Source organism: Lemur catta, chromosome 8 (assembly GCF_020740605.2).
Source record: "Lemur catta isolate mLemCat1 chromosome 8, mLemCat1.pri, whole genome shotgun sequence".
NCBI classification, from domain to species: Eukaryota; Metazoa; Chordata; class Mammalia; order Primates; family Lemuridae; genus Lemur; species Lemur catta.
The window spans coordinates 102567929-102583295 of NC_059135.1; the positions used below are offsets into that span (position 1 = coordinate 102567929).

A 15367-nucleotide genomic window follows, 5' to 3' on the forward strand; every position below is an offset into this window, starting at 1 on the left:
TCTCACACGTGAGCGTGAACACCAAATCGTCATGCTTTGGAGCTACAGATGGATCTGGTACGACTTTTTAATTGTTTTGTTTTTTCTTTCTTTTTTTCTATCTTTTTTTTCAATTAGTAAGACTGAAGAAGAGCACTGCCTGCCTGTGTTACTCTGTAGAGCTGATGGGCGAAGTCCTCAGCATGTAGCCGGGGGGTGGGGTGGGGGGTATGTCTCTTTATTACAAAAAATTACTTGACTTTACTCCCTGGGCCCCCCCCACCCCCACCCCACAACCACTTGACAACCAGGGACAACGGTATGTCGGTCCGCATCGACATATTATTTTTGGCATGGGGGCAAAGGAAATACTGGTCCTGTAGAAACACTCCCTCGCTCCACCAGTGGCTCTCAGCCGAGTATGATCTTTATGTCCCAGAACTTTATTCTGCTTTCCCTGTTAGTAGTAGGACGACGACGACCACCGCACCACCACCACCACCACCATCCACCACCACCACCATAATTTTTCTATACCTTGTTCAATTGGGGGCTTTTAACTTTTTGAATTTATCATTGTAGAAACCAAAGATGACTTCTTAACTTCTTTTTCTATGGAGCTGTTTCACGGAGGCCAAATCTGTCCTTCCGTAGGATAGGGCTGAATGCCTCTCAAAGGCCAGCGGCAAAGGGGAATGAATCCTAGCTATTTTCCCCTTTGAGGCAAGGAAGGCCAGCATCTGGGTGTTTAAATACACACCACTCATGTCAAATGGAAAACATAAAAAGTAAAAATAAAAAAATAAAGCGTGGAGACCTCCTGCCAGATGTAAGGATTTTTGGATTGGCCGGCACCAGAGAAAGAAAGATGAGCAGAGTTGAAAGGGATAAGTAAAGAGGCTTTATTGGGGTGCTCCTGGGTGAGGGTAACGAGTCCCAAGAGAGGGACCCGGGCGAGATTTTCAGGTCCCAGGAGACAGAGAGAGAGAGACCCAAAAAGTCGCATCTCCCAGAAGTCTGAGTGGGTTTATACATGTTTTTAGGGCTGGGGGTAGGGCTTTCTTTGGCACGAAGATTTATGGTGGGGAGAGCAAGGAATTGTCGCTTGCAGTTTTAGGGTGGGTGTTGAGAAATAGGAGGGGCCGGTGGTATGTGTGGACTCTAGGAACCGAGACTCTTGTCAGGGTAACCATCCAGGTGTGGTTGTCCTTTAACTTAGCTGGGCCTTGCAGGCTTGTCCTTGGCAGGTCTCATGGGCTTCTTTTTCCATTACGGAGGGGAGGGGTACCTGCCACCAGCCTTACATTCCAGCCTTTTAGTGATAATAGGGCGCCACGGTCTTTCTGGCTACTTCCTGCTTTTGAGGGGCATAGTGGGGGCCATGGGCCGGAGTTGGCTGCTGGAGGGGTGACTGGAAGGGGAGAGTAGGGATGAAGAAGCATCTGATTTACTGTCACTCTGGATAATTCCTGCAGGCGGCATTGGAGAAACAAGTCGCTGGGCTGTCACGGAGAAGTTGCCTGAGGAGAGAAAGATATGGGAAATAGGAGGCAAATGTGGGGGCTGGGCTGGAAGATAAGGATCAATGAGGAAAGGCCTAATGAGAAAAGGCCACCGTACATGAGTTTGAAATGTCTGTGAGGTGGCATGAGTGAAATTGACCTGCCAGTCTTGTCCAGGGAGGTGACCACGCATCTGGTGGGTGGACACAGGGGGTTTCAGGTCCCCTTGAGGGTTAACAGAGGCACAAATGTCACAGTCTGAGCAAAGAGTTTTGATGAGAGAATATAGAGAAGGGTGTGAAAATAGAGGCTGTAAGAAGTGGGAGAGGTCCTTGGTGTCAATATGAAGTGAGGAGTGGACCTGGCCAACAAGTTCCACGGCCTGTGCCTTAGGGAGAACCAGTTTGCCGTCCTTAAGAAGGACCCACCCTTCAGTGGTGGTTGATCCCCCTTGGGTGAGAAGGCTGTTGCGCTCCTCTGGAGTGTAGCGAGGTTGGAGGGAAGGAATGGAAAGGAAAAGAAGAGGAGCTGGACTAGGGTGTTTTGGGGATGTTAGGTTGTGGACGATAGTATCAGCATAGTTCTTTCCCTTAGTGACAAGGGACTGGTCCAACTGGTGTCTCTTGCAGTGTATGATAGCTAAGTGGGTGGGTAACTGAAGAGCCTCAAGGAGACGGGAGATAAGGGTGGCCTTAATAACAGGGGAGCCCTTGGTGGAGAGAAAGCCCCATTCTCTCCATATGGCAGCATGGCAGTGAGCTATCATAAGTATATATTTGGAGTCTGTGTAAATATTTATAATCTTGCCTTGGGCTAGGTGTAAGGCTCGGGTGAGAGCAATGAGTTCTGCCTTTTGGGAGGTGGTGTCCTCTGGAAGATGGGAGGCTTCTATTATCTGAGAGGCAGAGACAATGGCATAGGCTGCCTGGCATTTGCCATCTTCACTTGTGACCGAGCTGCCATCAACAAAGAAAGTTAAGTCTGCTGTAGGAAGTGGCTTATCTGACAGATCAGGTCTAGGAGTAATAGAGGCCTCAATCATCTCAGCACAGGAACAGGAGGATAAGGGAGGTATGGAATGGGAAGTAAAGTAGTGGAGTTTAAGGTTGGGGATTGAGATAAAGTAATGGTGGGATTTTCTATAAACAAGAGATGGAATTCCTGTAGTCTAGACGGAGTGAGGAGGGCTAAAGAGCGGTGAGTTAGAAGGTCCTGTAAGTGGTGGGTGGAGAAGACATGTAAGTCCTGTCCCAGAGAGAGTTTTAGGGCCTCCCTGGTAAGAGTAGTGGTCGTGGCTAAGGCGTGGAGACAGGGCGGCCAACCATGGACCGTGGTGTCCAGCTGTTTGGATAAGTTGGCCACTGGGGTGGAAATGGGAGTAGGTCCCAGAGGTTGGGTGAGGACGCCGAGGGCCAGGCCCTGGTGCTCATCCGTGTAGAGATAAAAGGGTTTTTCAGGATGAGGGAGTCTTAGAGGGGGTGCTTGTAAGAGAGAGTCTTGAAGTTTTAGGAACGAGAGGCAGACAGCCTGAGGGTTTAACAGAGGGCCAGCAGAGGCATCATGTGCTGCCTCACAGAGGGGTTTGGCAAGGAGAGAAAAGTTGGGGATCCAGTGTCGGAAGAAACCAACAAACCCAAGAAAGGATAGAATTTGTTCAGTAGTGGTGGGAGGCTGGAGGTCATGAAGGGCCTGCTGGCGATTAACAGTGAGATGTCGGGAAGTAAAGGTGAGACTAAGTCCAAGGTAAGTGACAGTAGGCTTAGACAGCTCACCTTTAGAGGGGGCCTATCACTGACATAGGAGCAGCATTCCTCCTAAAAGAAGATGCAGGTCCCTCCTTTTTTGGCTGTCAGTAGATCTAGAATCAAAACACTTTTGCAGTTTTATTAAGAGCAAACCAGTATTTTAAGAATACCTCGTGATTTTAATCAAATCTTTCTTTCTTTAATTATAGCTGACTCAACCATACACAAAATTCTTTCATAAATTCCTTCTACAAACTCCATCACAACCTACACAGACCATCTATGACATACTTGGGCTTTCTTTTTTGTCCTAAATTTCCTCTTTCTCAAATAACCAGCCATTCTGTTCCAGGACAAAAAGTCACTACACAAGATCCTTCTCCACACAAATTATTCCCTCGCTGATTTTCTTAACAAAAAAAACATTTCCGTGCTCATAGCCTTTCTACATCTTTTTGTCACCTTACTAGTTACCTTCTATCTTGGTTTTACTTTCCCTCCAAATCCATGCTTTGAATCAATTTCTAAACAACCTCTGAATTAGACAAAATTACATACATAATTTCTTTTACATAAACTTGGGGGTCTACCAGTTCAGATGGGAGGAGGTATGTAGGACTTGGTAAGGTGGGAGAGGCTGTGGGTGGAGCTGAGGAATCTGGAGAGAGAGAGAGAGAGAGAGAGAGAGAGAGAGAGAGAGAGAGAGAGAGAGAGAGAGAGAGAGAGAGAGAAAGAAGGGTGGAGGCCCTGGAGGAAAAGTGGAGGGTGGTGTCCAGGTTGGTTAATAGGTCCCTTCCCAATAGCAGAGCAGGACAGAAGGGCATGATAAGGAAGGAATGGATGATGGGATGGTCACCTATCAGGCAGGTTAGGGGACTGGTGGTGGAAGGTCAAGAGGGATTGCCGTCAATACTCATGACCGACACCTGGGAAGGATAAGTAGGGCCTGAAAAGGAAGGCAGGACAGAGTAGGTAGCCCCCGTGTCAACCAGAAAGGACACTGCCTTACCCGCTACCTTGATTGTTACCCTGGGCTCGGCGAGGGTTATCGGGGTCACCGAGTCAAGGCCTCTTCAGTCTTCAGCAGCCAGACCCAAAACTGCCATGAGCAGGTCTAGGGATGGAAGGACTGGCCCTCCAGACTTCTGTCCCAAGGGGCAGTCACTTTTCCAGTGTCCCTCTTGACCACATGCCGGGCAAGGCTTGGTGGGTTGATGTGGCTGCAGGCACTGCTTGGCCCAGTGGCATGGCCTTCCTTACCGTGCTTGAAGCAGGTGCCTGGTGGAGAGCGGCTGGTTGCTTTAGATGAGGTCGATGGTTTCACGGGTCCTGCCGGCCACAGGGCTGTAACCAAGGCTCGGGCCTGCAGATGTGCCTTTTGGCGGACACGGGCCTCCCTTTGGGCCTCTGCCTGTTCATCTCGGGAATTAAAGATTTTAAATGCCATGTTCACCAGGTCTCGGATAGGGGTCTGAGGGCCCTCCTCTGCCTTTTTGTGTTTCTTTCTGATGTCAGGGGAGGACTGGGTAATAAAGTGAGTTGCAAGGACAGTAGTCCCCATGGGGAAGGTAGGATCTAGGCGGGTATATTGGATAAGGGCGTGGCATTTTTATCTGCCTGTTGAGTGATCTCCCTGAGTTTATCATAATTTACAGCACAGTGGGCGGGGGCCTGGAGCCCTGCAAGGACACACTGCAACATGCAGTCCCATCATTTCCTGCCTTTCCTCTTTGGTGTAGGCTGTAGGGTCATTAGAAAATGAACGCAGGTATTTTTCAATATGGGAAATGTCAGAAAGGGAGAAGGGAATATGCACCCATAAGATGCCCTCCGCGCCTGCCACCTCCCGTAACGGACAGAGGAGAGACTCTTCGGAGGGATTTACACGAGAGCAAGTGTGATGGCTGATGGGAGATGTCAGCGGTGAGTGGCTGGGTGGCCCGGAAGGGTGAGGGGGTGTATCTGGGTATGGTGGAGGTCGAGTGGGGGTAGAGCTGAGAGAATCAGGTGGATCAGAGAAAGCAGAAGGGGCATCTGAGGAGACGCCCCCGGAGGGCGGTGGGGAATCCAGCACAAGGAGGACCTGTGCGGGGTGGCAGGGCAGACAGAGAGAAGGACGGGAGCGCAAACAGAAAAAGTCTCGGACATATGGGATTTCCGACAATTTGCCATTCCTGTGACAAAAATTATCAAGGTCTTGCAGAATATTGAAATTGAAAGTCCCATTTTCAGGCCATTGGGAGCCATTGTCCAATTTATACATTGGCCAGGCAGTGTTGCAGTAAAGAATGAGGCGCTTGGGCCAGATGTCTAAATCCAGGGCCTTCAGATTGGCCAGCAGACACCCCAAGGGCATCTTGCGGGGAATTTTGGTCACCCATGTCACCTCAACCCGGATGGGGAAACAGCCAGGAACAGCTTCCTGGCTACGAAGGCAGCAAAAGTCTGGGGGGACGTCTCCGCCCGCGAGTAGTGTGCCGGTATGGAAAGGGGTGAGAGAAATTCAGGCGTCCCCGAATAGCCTCAGCCCCTGGACCAGGGGAACCTCCAAAGTGGGGCCACGGTTTAATGGACAGGGAACAGCTTCCAGGAGGGAACGGAGCCTCCTGGGGGATCTGGGTTGGGATAACACAGGGTGACTCACTCATGCCAAGGTAGTCAATCAGGGACTCATAAGCAGTCAGCAGAGGTCCTGGTCTGTAATGCGAGAGAGTTCAGGAGGGGGGGGTGCAGCCAAAGCCCCAGAGCGGGCCAGCACAGCCAAACGCCCCTCCCGGGTTTTGGCACCAAAGGTAAGGTTTTTTGGATTGGCCGGTGCCAGAGAAAGAAAGATGAGCAGAGTTGAAAGGGATAAGTAAAGAGGCTTTATTGGGGTGCTCCTGGGTGAGGGTAATGAGTCCCAAGAGAGGGACCCAGGTGAGATTTTCGGGTCCTGGGAGAGAGAGAGAGAGACCTGAAAAGTTGAAACTCCCAGAAGTCTGAGTGGGTTTATATATGTTTTTAGGGCTGGGGGTAGGGGTTTCTTTGGCACGAAGATTTATGGTGGGGAGAGCAAGGAATTGTCCCTTGCAGTTTTAGGGCGGGTATTGAGAAATAGGAGGGGCTGGTGGTATGTGTGGACTCTAGGAACCGAGACTCTTGTCAGGGTAACCATCCAGGTGTGGTTGTCCTTTAACTTAGCTGGGCCTTGCAGGCATTGTCCTTGGCAGGTCTCGTGGGCTTCTTCTTTTTCCATTAGGGAGGGGAGGGGTGCCCACCACCAGCCTTACACCAGATTGTCCGTGGAAAGTGCTAAATTACTTTTTAAATTGTTCTGGTTCTACAATTCTAGTATGCATTATTTATACAGAAACTCACGTGCATACATACAGGTCTGTTGATGGAAAAGAAGCCAAATTGTGTAAAATGAATGTCCCTGACCGTGGCCCGGAGAGCCAAGCAGAGAAGCCTTTGAGCGAGTGCTCTAGCCATGGTCCAGTTACAGTTTGGTTTTCTACGTTTCAGGGAGATGGGAATTATGTGTGAAGTCATCGATCAATACGGGGAAAGTGTACGTTGGTTTGGCCCCAAAAGGCAAGACATCTTGAAGCCGAGGATGACAGAGTTTAAGCTGATACTTGGAGGATGGGTAATGGGTTAAAACAGATGCAGCTTTGTCTAAACGCTTGCGATCTTTTAAGCTAAGGAAGTCCGTTCATCCGAGCCACTCACTCACGGGACCCTGTTAAGTCAATAGATGACCCACAGCTGTGACGGAAGCTCTGTCTTGGAGATAGATAGCCTCAGGCCGGCTGACGAGTTAGCGAAGGATAGCTCAGAGAAGGGAGGGGGCGTGACCGGGTATGTCTGACCTGCCTTCTCATGGCCAATGAGTCATCTTTTTAGGGTCTTCCTGGGGTCCCCTTGGCCACGAGTGGGGGGATCGATCCATCCATTCCGCCTGCTGGGGAGAGGGAGGGGTTAAGATTTTAACGCATTTCCCAACCTGTGTCGGCGGCGGCAGGAGCGGGACAGGAGCAGTTGTCCTGGTCGTTGTCGTCACCGCCTCCGTAGAAACACCGAATGACGTTTCTCTATCCACGAAAGGTGTCGGTTTGCCTGCAGATGATAAGGGAGCCTTTCTGGGCTGGGCGATGGAATTTTCAAAGTCTGCCCTTGACCCTGGTGACGCACCACCTCTGTAGCCACCCGTGGGACTGGGCCCACCAAACCTGACCTAACGCACTTTTGCAGCTATCTATCCCCCCCCCACAATGCTAAAGCCCTCAGGGCTTCCCTTCCCTCACGTTTGTCCCTGCTCCCAACTTAGCACCGACTGGAGGTGTGTGGAGAGCCACAGGTGCACCCCACGGCCCCTCACGTGGGACGCCCTTCTTGGAGCCGGCCTGTATTCAGCTTCCTCAAGCGTGCCGACCGCCTCCCCTCAGGGCCTGCCTTTTCCCTCTTTCCGCCTAATGCAGGGCTCTCCCACTCCTTTGCCTGCCTTGGACTCTCTGCCAAAGGCAAAGAAAGCTCTGCTGGCGGTGATGGCGGCGGCAGTGGTGACACTGACTCTCTTGAGAATGAATGAATGAATGTCTAATGTCTGTCTGTCTATTTATTCACACACAGGCCCGCACACACACGGCATATATACCACTTTTCTCATTTGGGTGATCTGTCTTCATTGATCTCCACAGAGTAGAGTAGCCTACAAGACAAATAAAATACTCAGAATCATACCCGTGTCCTCATGGTAACATCTCTCTCTCTCTCTCTCTTGATACAGATATAGATATAGACATTTTTTCTCTCCCTCCCTCCGCCCTGCTTTTTATGGTAAGTCCCTTTTTCTTTATTTTTAATTATTATGGGTACCTAATAGTTGTATATCTTTCTAGTGGGTGACAGGGTCTGTCTCCCTCTATTGCCCAGGGTAGAGTGCATCCTTGGTCACCGCAACCTCAAACACCTGGGCTCAATGGATCCTCCTGCCTCAGCCTCCTGAGTAGCTGGGACTACAGGTGTGTGCCACCATACTCACCTGATGTTCCTTTCTCTCTTTTCTTTCTTTCTTTGTGTTCTTTCTTCTTTCTTTCTTTTTTTTTCTGTCTCTCTCTCCTTCCTTCTTTCCTCTTTCTTTTTCTTTCTTTCTGTCTCTCTCTTTTCTTTCTTTTGTTTTCTTTTTCTTTCTATCTTTTCTTTCTTTCTTTCTTTCTCTTTCCTTCCTTCTTTCCTTTCTTTCTCTTTCTTTATTTCTTTCTGTCTCTCTCTCTTTTCTTCCTTCCTTTTCTTTCTTTCTTTCTTTCTCTTTCTTTTCTTTCTTCTTTCTTTCTTTTCTTTTCTTTCTTTTTTCTTTTCTTTCCTTCCTTCTTTCTTTCTTTCTGTCTGTCTTTCTTTCTTTCCTCTCACTCTATTGCTCAGGATCCTTTCCAACTCCTGAGCTTGGGTAATCCCCTTGCCTTGGCCTCACAACGTGCTAGGACTACAGATGTGAACAACCACACCCGGCCTCATAATGCTCTATATCTTTATGGGGTACATGTGATGTTTTCATACAGACATATAATGTGAATTAATCAAATCAGGGTAATTGGAGTACAGGTCACCTCAGACATTTAACATTTCTTTGTGTTGGAAACATTCTGATTCCACTCTTTGGAGTTGTTTCAGATTATACCCTATCAAACTGATGGTTCCTTTGAGTCACTTTGTCATGCTCATGGATATTATTCATTTTCTCTGACTATCTGATTATAGTTTCGCACCCGTTAGCCACCCCCACTTTACCCACTGAACCTCACCCCCACCCTGTGCTGCCCTTCCCATCCGCTGGTAGCGGCCATTCTACTTTCTGTCTCTGTGATATTGATTGTTTTTAACATTCAGCTCCCACGTAGGGATGAGAACATCTCCCTGCCTCTTGACATGGAATCCAAAGACCATAAAAATTCACCCTTTTCGCATCCCAGGATTGACTATCCATGGACTGCAAAATGACTGGAATGCATACTTACCACAGTGCGAATTTCACAGGATGCGAAACTGAAGAACAGGAATTGATAGTAGGAAAATGTGTGCTCTCTTTAATTCTAACTGATGCTATTTGCTTCTGTAAATCTGGCTTGCTGGCGCTTGGCTTGAGGGGAGCCATGACAGGCTTCACTAAAGTTAAGAAAAACAAGGACCCGGGGAGATAACCGCAAGTTACTTCCTGATAAAGGGCTGGAAAGTCCCGGGGCCTCCAACCAACCAATCAGATAAGAAGGGCAAGGCATGATCAGCGCATGAACAGCTTGTGCATGGCATATGCTCCTAGTATTGCCTGTAACCAACCAATCAGGAGCCAGTCCCGTGACTTAGAAACCAACTAATCAGGAGCCAAGACGATCAGCCACTTTTGAAGGAGCGAATGAACTAAGGGAGGAAGGGGGGATGGTATGCCCAGTGCATGTAACCTGCTGAAAAGTATAAAATCTTAGTTTTACCCCAGGGCAGGGTCCTAGTTCGTGGAGAGGCCACTGCGTTGGTGCTCTGGGACTTGGACCCTAGCTCGAGCTAGCCAATAAACTCCTTTGCCTTTTGCAGCCTCAGTGACTTTGCCTCTCTGTTCCTGGGGCTGAGGGGAACCGACTCTAACAAAACGACAATGTCTATCCAGTGGGAAAACTACAATATGAGTGAGAGACCGCTGTTCCTGTGGATCGTCACGCTGGTCGATCCGTGTCTAAATTCTCACATCTACCTTTTCTACCCATCTTCCAGATGAGTAGGCGGTTTAGAGAGATGAGATATCCGTGATGTATGTCCCGGTATCTAGACGTGCTCATTCCCGGAGAGATTTCTATACTTTTAGTCATTACGAAATAATACACGTTTGGAGAGCAGCAAAGAGGGACCTACCTCCTACTGTCTCCCCACCTGGACCAAACGAACAGTGGCATGACCTGCCCAGTGGAACTGTTTTGGAACTATGGAGTCCGTGTGAGGTTGGTGACTCCCACTGGGGCAAACCTCAGAAGATGAATTGGGGTGGATTTTCATCCATGTAAGCTCTAAGCACGAGGGAGCTATTCACTTCGCATCCCCAGCCCTGTGGCAGGAAACCCTCCACGTGTTCCAGCAGCAACTTGAAGGAGACAGGGTGGGTGGGCAAAAAGGGATCCCGCCCTTGAAAGATCAAGGGTCTGTCTGGACACGCATGGCTCCTGGCTCACGGATGCTTCTGATCCTTCTGATCCCAGGCGTACACTCCGGCGGGTGGCCGGGCGGTGGCTGCGCTGCCTGCGGTGCCCACACCCTCCCCTCCCCCCCCATCTCCCCACCCTGTGGCGTTGCGAGTGCCACCTATTCTGACTGAGATGACTTCCCAGAGGGTTATTTGGTTATTGCATGTTTCTTTCTGATGACGTGAAAGAAGGAATGGAGACAGAAGTCAGTGATGGTTCTATTACATTTGGCAGTGTATTGAATGACACGGAACGGTGCACTTAAAAATGGTTAAGTTAGTTTTATGAAATATCTATTTTCATCGCAGCTTTAAAAAAATTGAGGATGCGACAAATAAACACATGGTACAAAGGGATCCATGAGCTAAAATGTTCCTCGAGGCCATAGGTGTTGTGGCAAACTAACTGGCCAGGACCTCAAAATGTCCAAATAGTGGTTAATGGTTAACTAGATGATAGGCCCTCTAGACTACAAAAGAAAAAGAGTAATTCAGGGCTGGGTCACAGAATGTCTCCAGGAGGAAATACATTTTCTGAGGGAGGGAGGGAGCATGTGCCCCGGGCACTGGCTAGTCTCCTCCACCCCCACCCTCTCCCCTCGGGCCAGAGCCCTGGTGGAAAGGTCCATGCAGAGAGGCCTGTAGGAAGGCGCTGGCTCCCAGGATGAGTCTCATCTCATCCCCACATGACCTTTCTGAGATACGGAGTGTTGAGCTTCTGCCTGGTGGGGGTGGGGGCTGGGCACCCCCTAGCTAGCTTGGCTTCCCAGATGGACTCACCCTGGGAGGAATTCCTTCAATCATAGCCTCCTTGAAGGGTATAAGGGTCCCCTCCCTTCAGAGCTGAGGCTGCACTTAGTAGCCCTCATAGCCTGGGGCTTCTCTTCTATTACAAAGCTTTCATCTGTGACCCCACCTCTAGCTAGTGTCCAGCTTCCAAACTGCATGGGGATTATTCTTAAAAATATAACATTTAAATTTTCCTTTCCATTTGCTCACAGGTGATTTTCATGTCAGAAATTCCTATAGTAATTGTTGTACAATGAAAACAGGTAGGTATAGTAGAAATTGTGAGATTAATTTTCATTTATCGATAGAGACAGAATGGACTTTAAGAAATGATGTCATAGCTAGATGTTGAAAACAAGGCTACGAGAACATAAAACACATGCTTAACTTTTTCATAAAGTTATCTCATTCTCTGGCAAAAATTTCAATTAACGACTATTCAACCAAACCCAAGTTGATTGGATATTATAGTTTCTTTTCTTTTCTTTTCTTTTCTTTTTTTTTTTTTGAGACAGAGTCTCACTCTGTTGCCTGGACTAGAGTGCCGGGGCATCAGCCTAGCTCACAACAACCTCAAACTCCTGGGCTCAAGCGATCCTCCTGCCTCAGCCTCTTGAGTAGCTGGGACTACAGGCATGCACCACCATGCCCGGCTAATTTTTTCTATATATTTTTAGTTGTCCATATAATTTCTTTCTATTTTTATTAGAGACGGGGTCTCCCTCTTGTTCAGGCTGGTCTCAAACTCCTGACCTCAAATGAGGGATTCCCCCAGGAAGAACTCGGGGCCCAGCTGCGGAGGGCCTGCCGGCTGTGTAGCTGCGCCGGTAGGGGAGCCAGCGGGCTGCGGGTGTTCCCCCCGCCCCCTGCCCTCCTCCCTGCGTGCTCTGCTGGGGGGAGAGTGTGGGGGGCCAGAGGTCCGCCCTTCGGTGCCGCGCCCCGGTCCGTCGCCGGGCCACGGTTCCTAGTGGTGCCTCGCCTCGGCCAGCGCCTAGCAGCCGACTTAGAACTGGTGCGGACCAGGGGAATCCGACTGTTTAATTAAAACAAAGCATCGCGAAGGCCCCCGGCGGGTGTTGACGCGATGTGATTTCTGCCCAGTGCTCTGAATGTCAAATGATCCACCCGCCTCAGCCTCCCAGAGTGCTAGGATTATAGGCAATATTATAGTTTCTTAACTTAAAATTGATACAGATAATGAGATTCTTGGGCCATTCTTTCTACACTACTCAAAAACAAAGTGCCGTGTTGCTTTAGGTGAAGGGCTACAGCAGCCGTAACTGCAGGAGCCCCGGGACCCTTCCATCCCTTCTTTCACAGTGCTGTGATCTGCATCGGGGCTGCCCAGGATCGAGGCTCCATTTCCCAGATGCACCTGTCCCTGGGTGTGGCAATAGGCTAAATTCTGGCCAAAGGGCTGTGGGTGAAACTATTGGGTGTAACGTCTAGATTACGTCCTTAAAGGGAAGAGGGCTGGTCCCTTCCTCCCCCTTCCTCCATCCTGCTACCGGGCACACACGAGGGGTGGGGAAGCCAGTTTGGGGAACGCTAGTACCGTGGAGGTGGCTGAGCAACCAGAAGGGGGGAGCCGGGTCTTGACACCGTGCAGCTGCCACACTAGCCTTCACTTAGCATTTGCCTGGAGGGCTACGAGAGGGAGCGACAGTCTACCCTGTGTAACCGAGACTACTGTGACGCTCTGTTAGAGCTCGTGAAACTCACCCCAGTGAAAACGGCCACCAGGGATGCCCCACGTCCCCAGACTCTCCAGCGGCTTTGACTCGGGGGCCTTCGCTCCCTCGCAGGAATCAGACTCTGATTGTGAAGCAGAATTTGGATGCACCGACGCCGGCAGCCAGGAAAGCTCCAGTGAGAAATCCTACCGGGTCAGTCAGACACGGTCTCTAAACCTCCGCGCCACCCTCACTCTTCCTCCCGCCGCTGCATCCTCCCAGACACCCAAGCTCGCCTTTGGGGACGTCAAGGTGTGTCTTTCGTTTCCTCTCCGGTCTGTCTCCGGCCCGTCTCCGGCCCTGCAGGCCTCGATGTTAGGGGCTTCCCGGAGGCTCTCCGTGCCTGCCTTCCTTCTTCATTCCCGCCCTTTCCGGGCTTTGAAACCACAGTAATATCTGTCAAAAAGTTAGTACGATGTCTTCGTTTCCCCCTTGTGTCTCCTCAGTGGCCCCTGTGCTATTGATGAGCTCAGCCGTCCGCGCCTCCCATCACTCGCGCAGGCGAATTCTCCCCCGGCTGGGTGAGTCCCTTGCCCTGGGAAACCTGCCAGCATCGCCTCCACTTGTGTCTTTGCTCAGAGGGAGATGCCACAGCGGCAGTTCCGCTGCCTGTGCCTTTTCCTGTCCAAAGGTGGGCCCGTCGCCCAGAAGGCCAAGCCCATGGCTTCTCATGCTGACCTCTGCTTTGCCTGAAGTCTCGCAGTGCCCACAGCCGGTCATTTAATTATTCTGGGTGTGAGGTTTCTCTTACTAATTCCAATAGCACGTAGAATCATTAGAGTTTTGGAACTACCAACTATTCAAATGTGTGACTCCCCAAATAGCAAATAAATTCAGACAGTCCTAATCAGACCCCCCTTTTTTACTATGCCACACCCCCAACTACTGCTTTGATCATGTTAGAATAAAATCCAGAATCAAACTCCTGAGGAGGCCACTGAATGCTGCAGTACCTAGAACAAAGTGCCTCCCAGCAGCCTGGGCTCCCCACTGTGCCCTTTGACCTCAGTCACGCTTGCTTCCTGTTTAGAGTTTTGGAGAAACAGTGGTGTGACAGCCCATTGTGCATAAAGCACGTCAGGGCACATCCCGGCCAAGACCCAGGACTCCGAAATTTCTTGAGTTCAGTCTGTGCATCACAGCACATCTCTGACCTCCCTGTGTCAAAGACAGAGTCCCTTTTGTCACAAGCAGGACAGGAAAAGCCACACAGCAATCTGGATGATTTAAATGTATGAGTGGATTTTTTTCTAGAAGAGCCCAGATAGACTCAGAAGTGACATCTAGATCCATTTTGAAGAGACGGGGGAGCGGGGGGCTCGTCTGATCCAAGGGCCCTGAACCAAGGAGCCGAGGAGTTTGAGAAGCCAGCAGCTCGGGGTTCGGCGGCAGCAGCCCCATCGGCCGAAGTTCGGGGGGGGGGGGGGTGCGCCGAGCGCGGGGTGGGGGGGGGTCCTGGTCTTTGGCTTCTCGACTCGGTCCTGTTTCAACAGCGAACATGTTGCGGCCTGTCAGAAGTAGGAAGGTTGTTGATTATTCACAGTTTCAAGAATCTGATGATGCAGATGAAGATTATGGAAGAGATTCGGGCCCTCCTGCTAAGAAAATTCGATCATCTCCCCGAGAAGCTAAAAATAAGAGGCGATCTGGAAAGAATTCACAGGAAGATAGTGAGGACTCAGAAGAAAAAGATGTGAAGACCAAGAAGGATGATTCTCACTCAGCAGAGGACAGTGAAGATGAAAAAGAAGATCATAAAAATGTGCGCCAGCAACGGCAAGCAGCATCCAAAGCAGCTTCTAAACAGAGAGAGATGCTCATGGAAGATGTGGGCAGTGAGGAAGAACAAGAAGAAGAGGATGAGGCACCATTCCAGGAGAATTCCGGCAGCGATGAGGATTTCCTAATGGAAGACGATGATGATAGTGACTATGGCAGTTCAAAAATGAAAAACAAAAAGATGGTTAAGAAGTCAAAACCTGAGAGAAAAGAAAAGAAAATGCCCAAACCCAGGCTAAAGGCTACAGTGACACCAAGTCCAGTGAAAGGAAAGGGAAAGTGGGTCGCCCCACAGCTTCAAAGGCATCAAAGGAAAAGACTCCTTCTCCCAAAGAAGATGACGAGGAACCAGAAAGCCCTCCAGAAAAGAAAACATCTGCAAGCCCCCCTCCCGAGAAGTCTGGGGATAAAGGGTCTGAAGATGAAGCCCAGTCTGGGGAGGATTAAAAGTGATGATGGTTTGGGGAGAGATGTTATTTAAAAAAAAGGGGGAAAAAAAAAAAAGAAAAAAGAGGGAGAAAAAAAGAACCTACTTAAGATAGAACATGGTTTTGGCTATGGCTTGACTCATGGGCTTTCAGTGCTTTTTTCCATTTGTTAAAAGTAACATTTTTCCTCTCGCTCGCTTTCTCT

At 49.7% G+C, this 15367-nt stretch overlaps 1 protein-coding gene, 1 long non-coding RNA gene and 1 other non-coding gene across 3 annotated transcripts in view; 2 read left to right on the forward strand and 1 right to left on the reverse strand.

The window, feature by feature from the left end:
• Positions 1-54, reverse strand: part of LOC123644278 — a 104-nt gene extending 50 nt beyond the window's left edge. Inside the window, exon 1 of the small nucleolar RNA XR_006737093.1 lies at positions 1-54. This exon is cut by the window's left edge and continues 50 nt beyond it. This is a non-coding gene — a small nucleolar RNA (small nucleolar RNA U13).
• Positions 55-4872: 4818 nt separating this feature from the next.
• On the forward strand, positions 4873-8034 carry LOC123643734. Its single transcript, XR_006736906.1, has 3 exons — positions 4873-5149; positions 6731-6854; positions 7995-8034. It is a non-coding gene; the product is annotated as an uncharacterized LOC123643734 (long non-coding RNA).
• Positions 8035-14275: 6241 nt separating this feature from the next.
• LOC123643207 (nuclear ubiquitous casein and cyclin-dependent kinase substrate 1-like) lies at positions 14276-15212 on the forward strand. Its single transcript, XM_045558617.1, is given in 2 exon segments — positions 14276-15012; positions 15015-15212. Coding segments are annotated over 2 exon segments (726 nt in total). The 5' UTR covers positions 14276-14453; the 3' UTR covers positions 15182-15212.
• Positions 15213-15367: the final 155 nt, after the last annotated feature.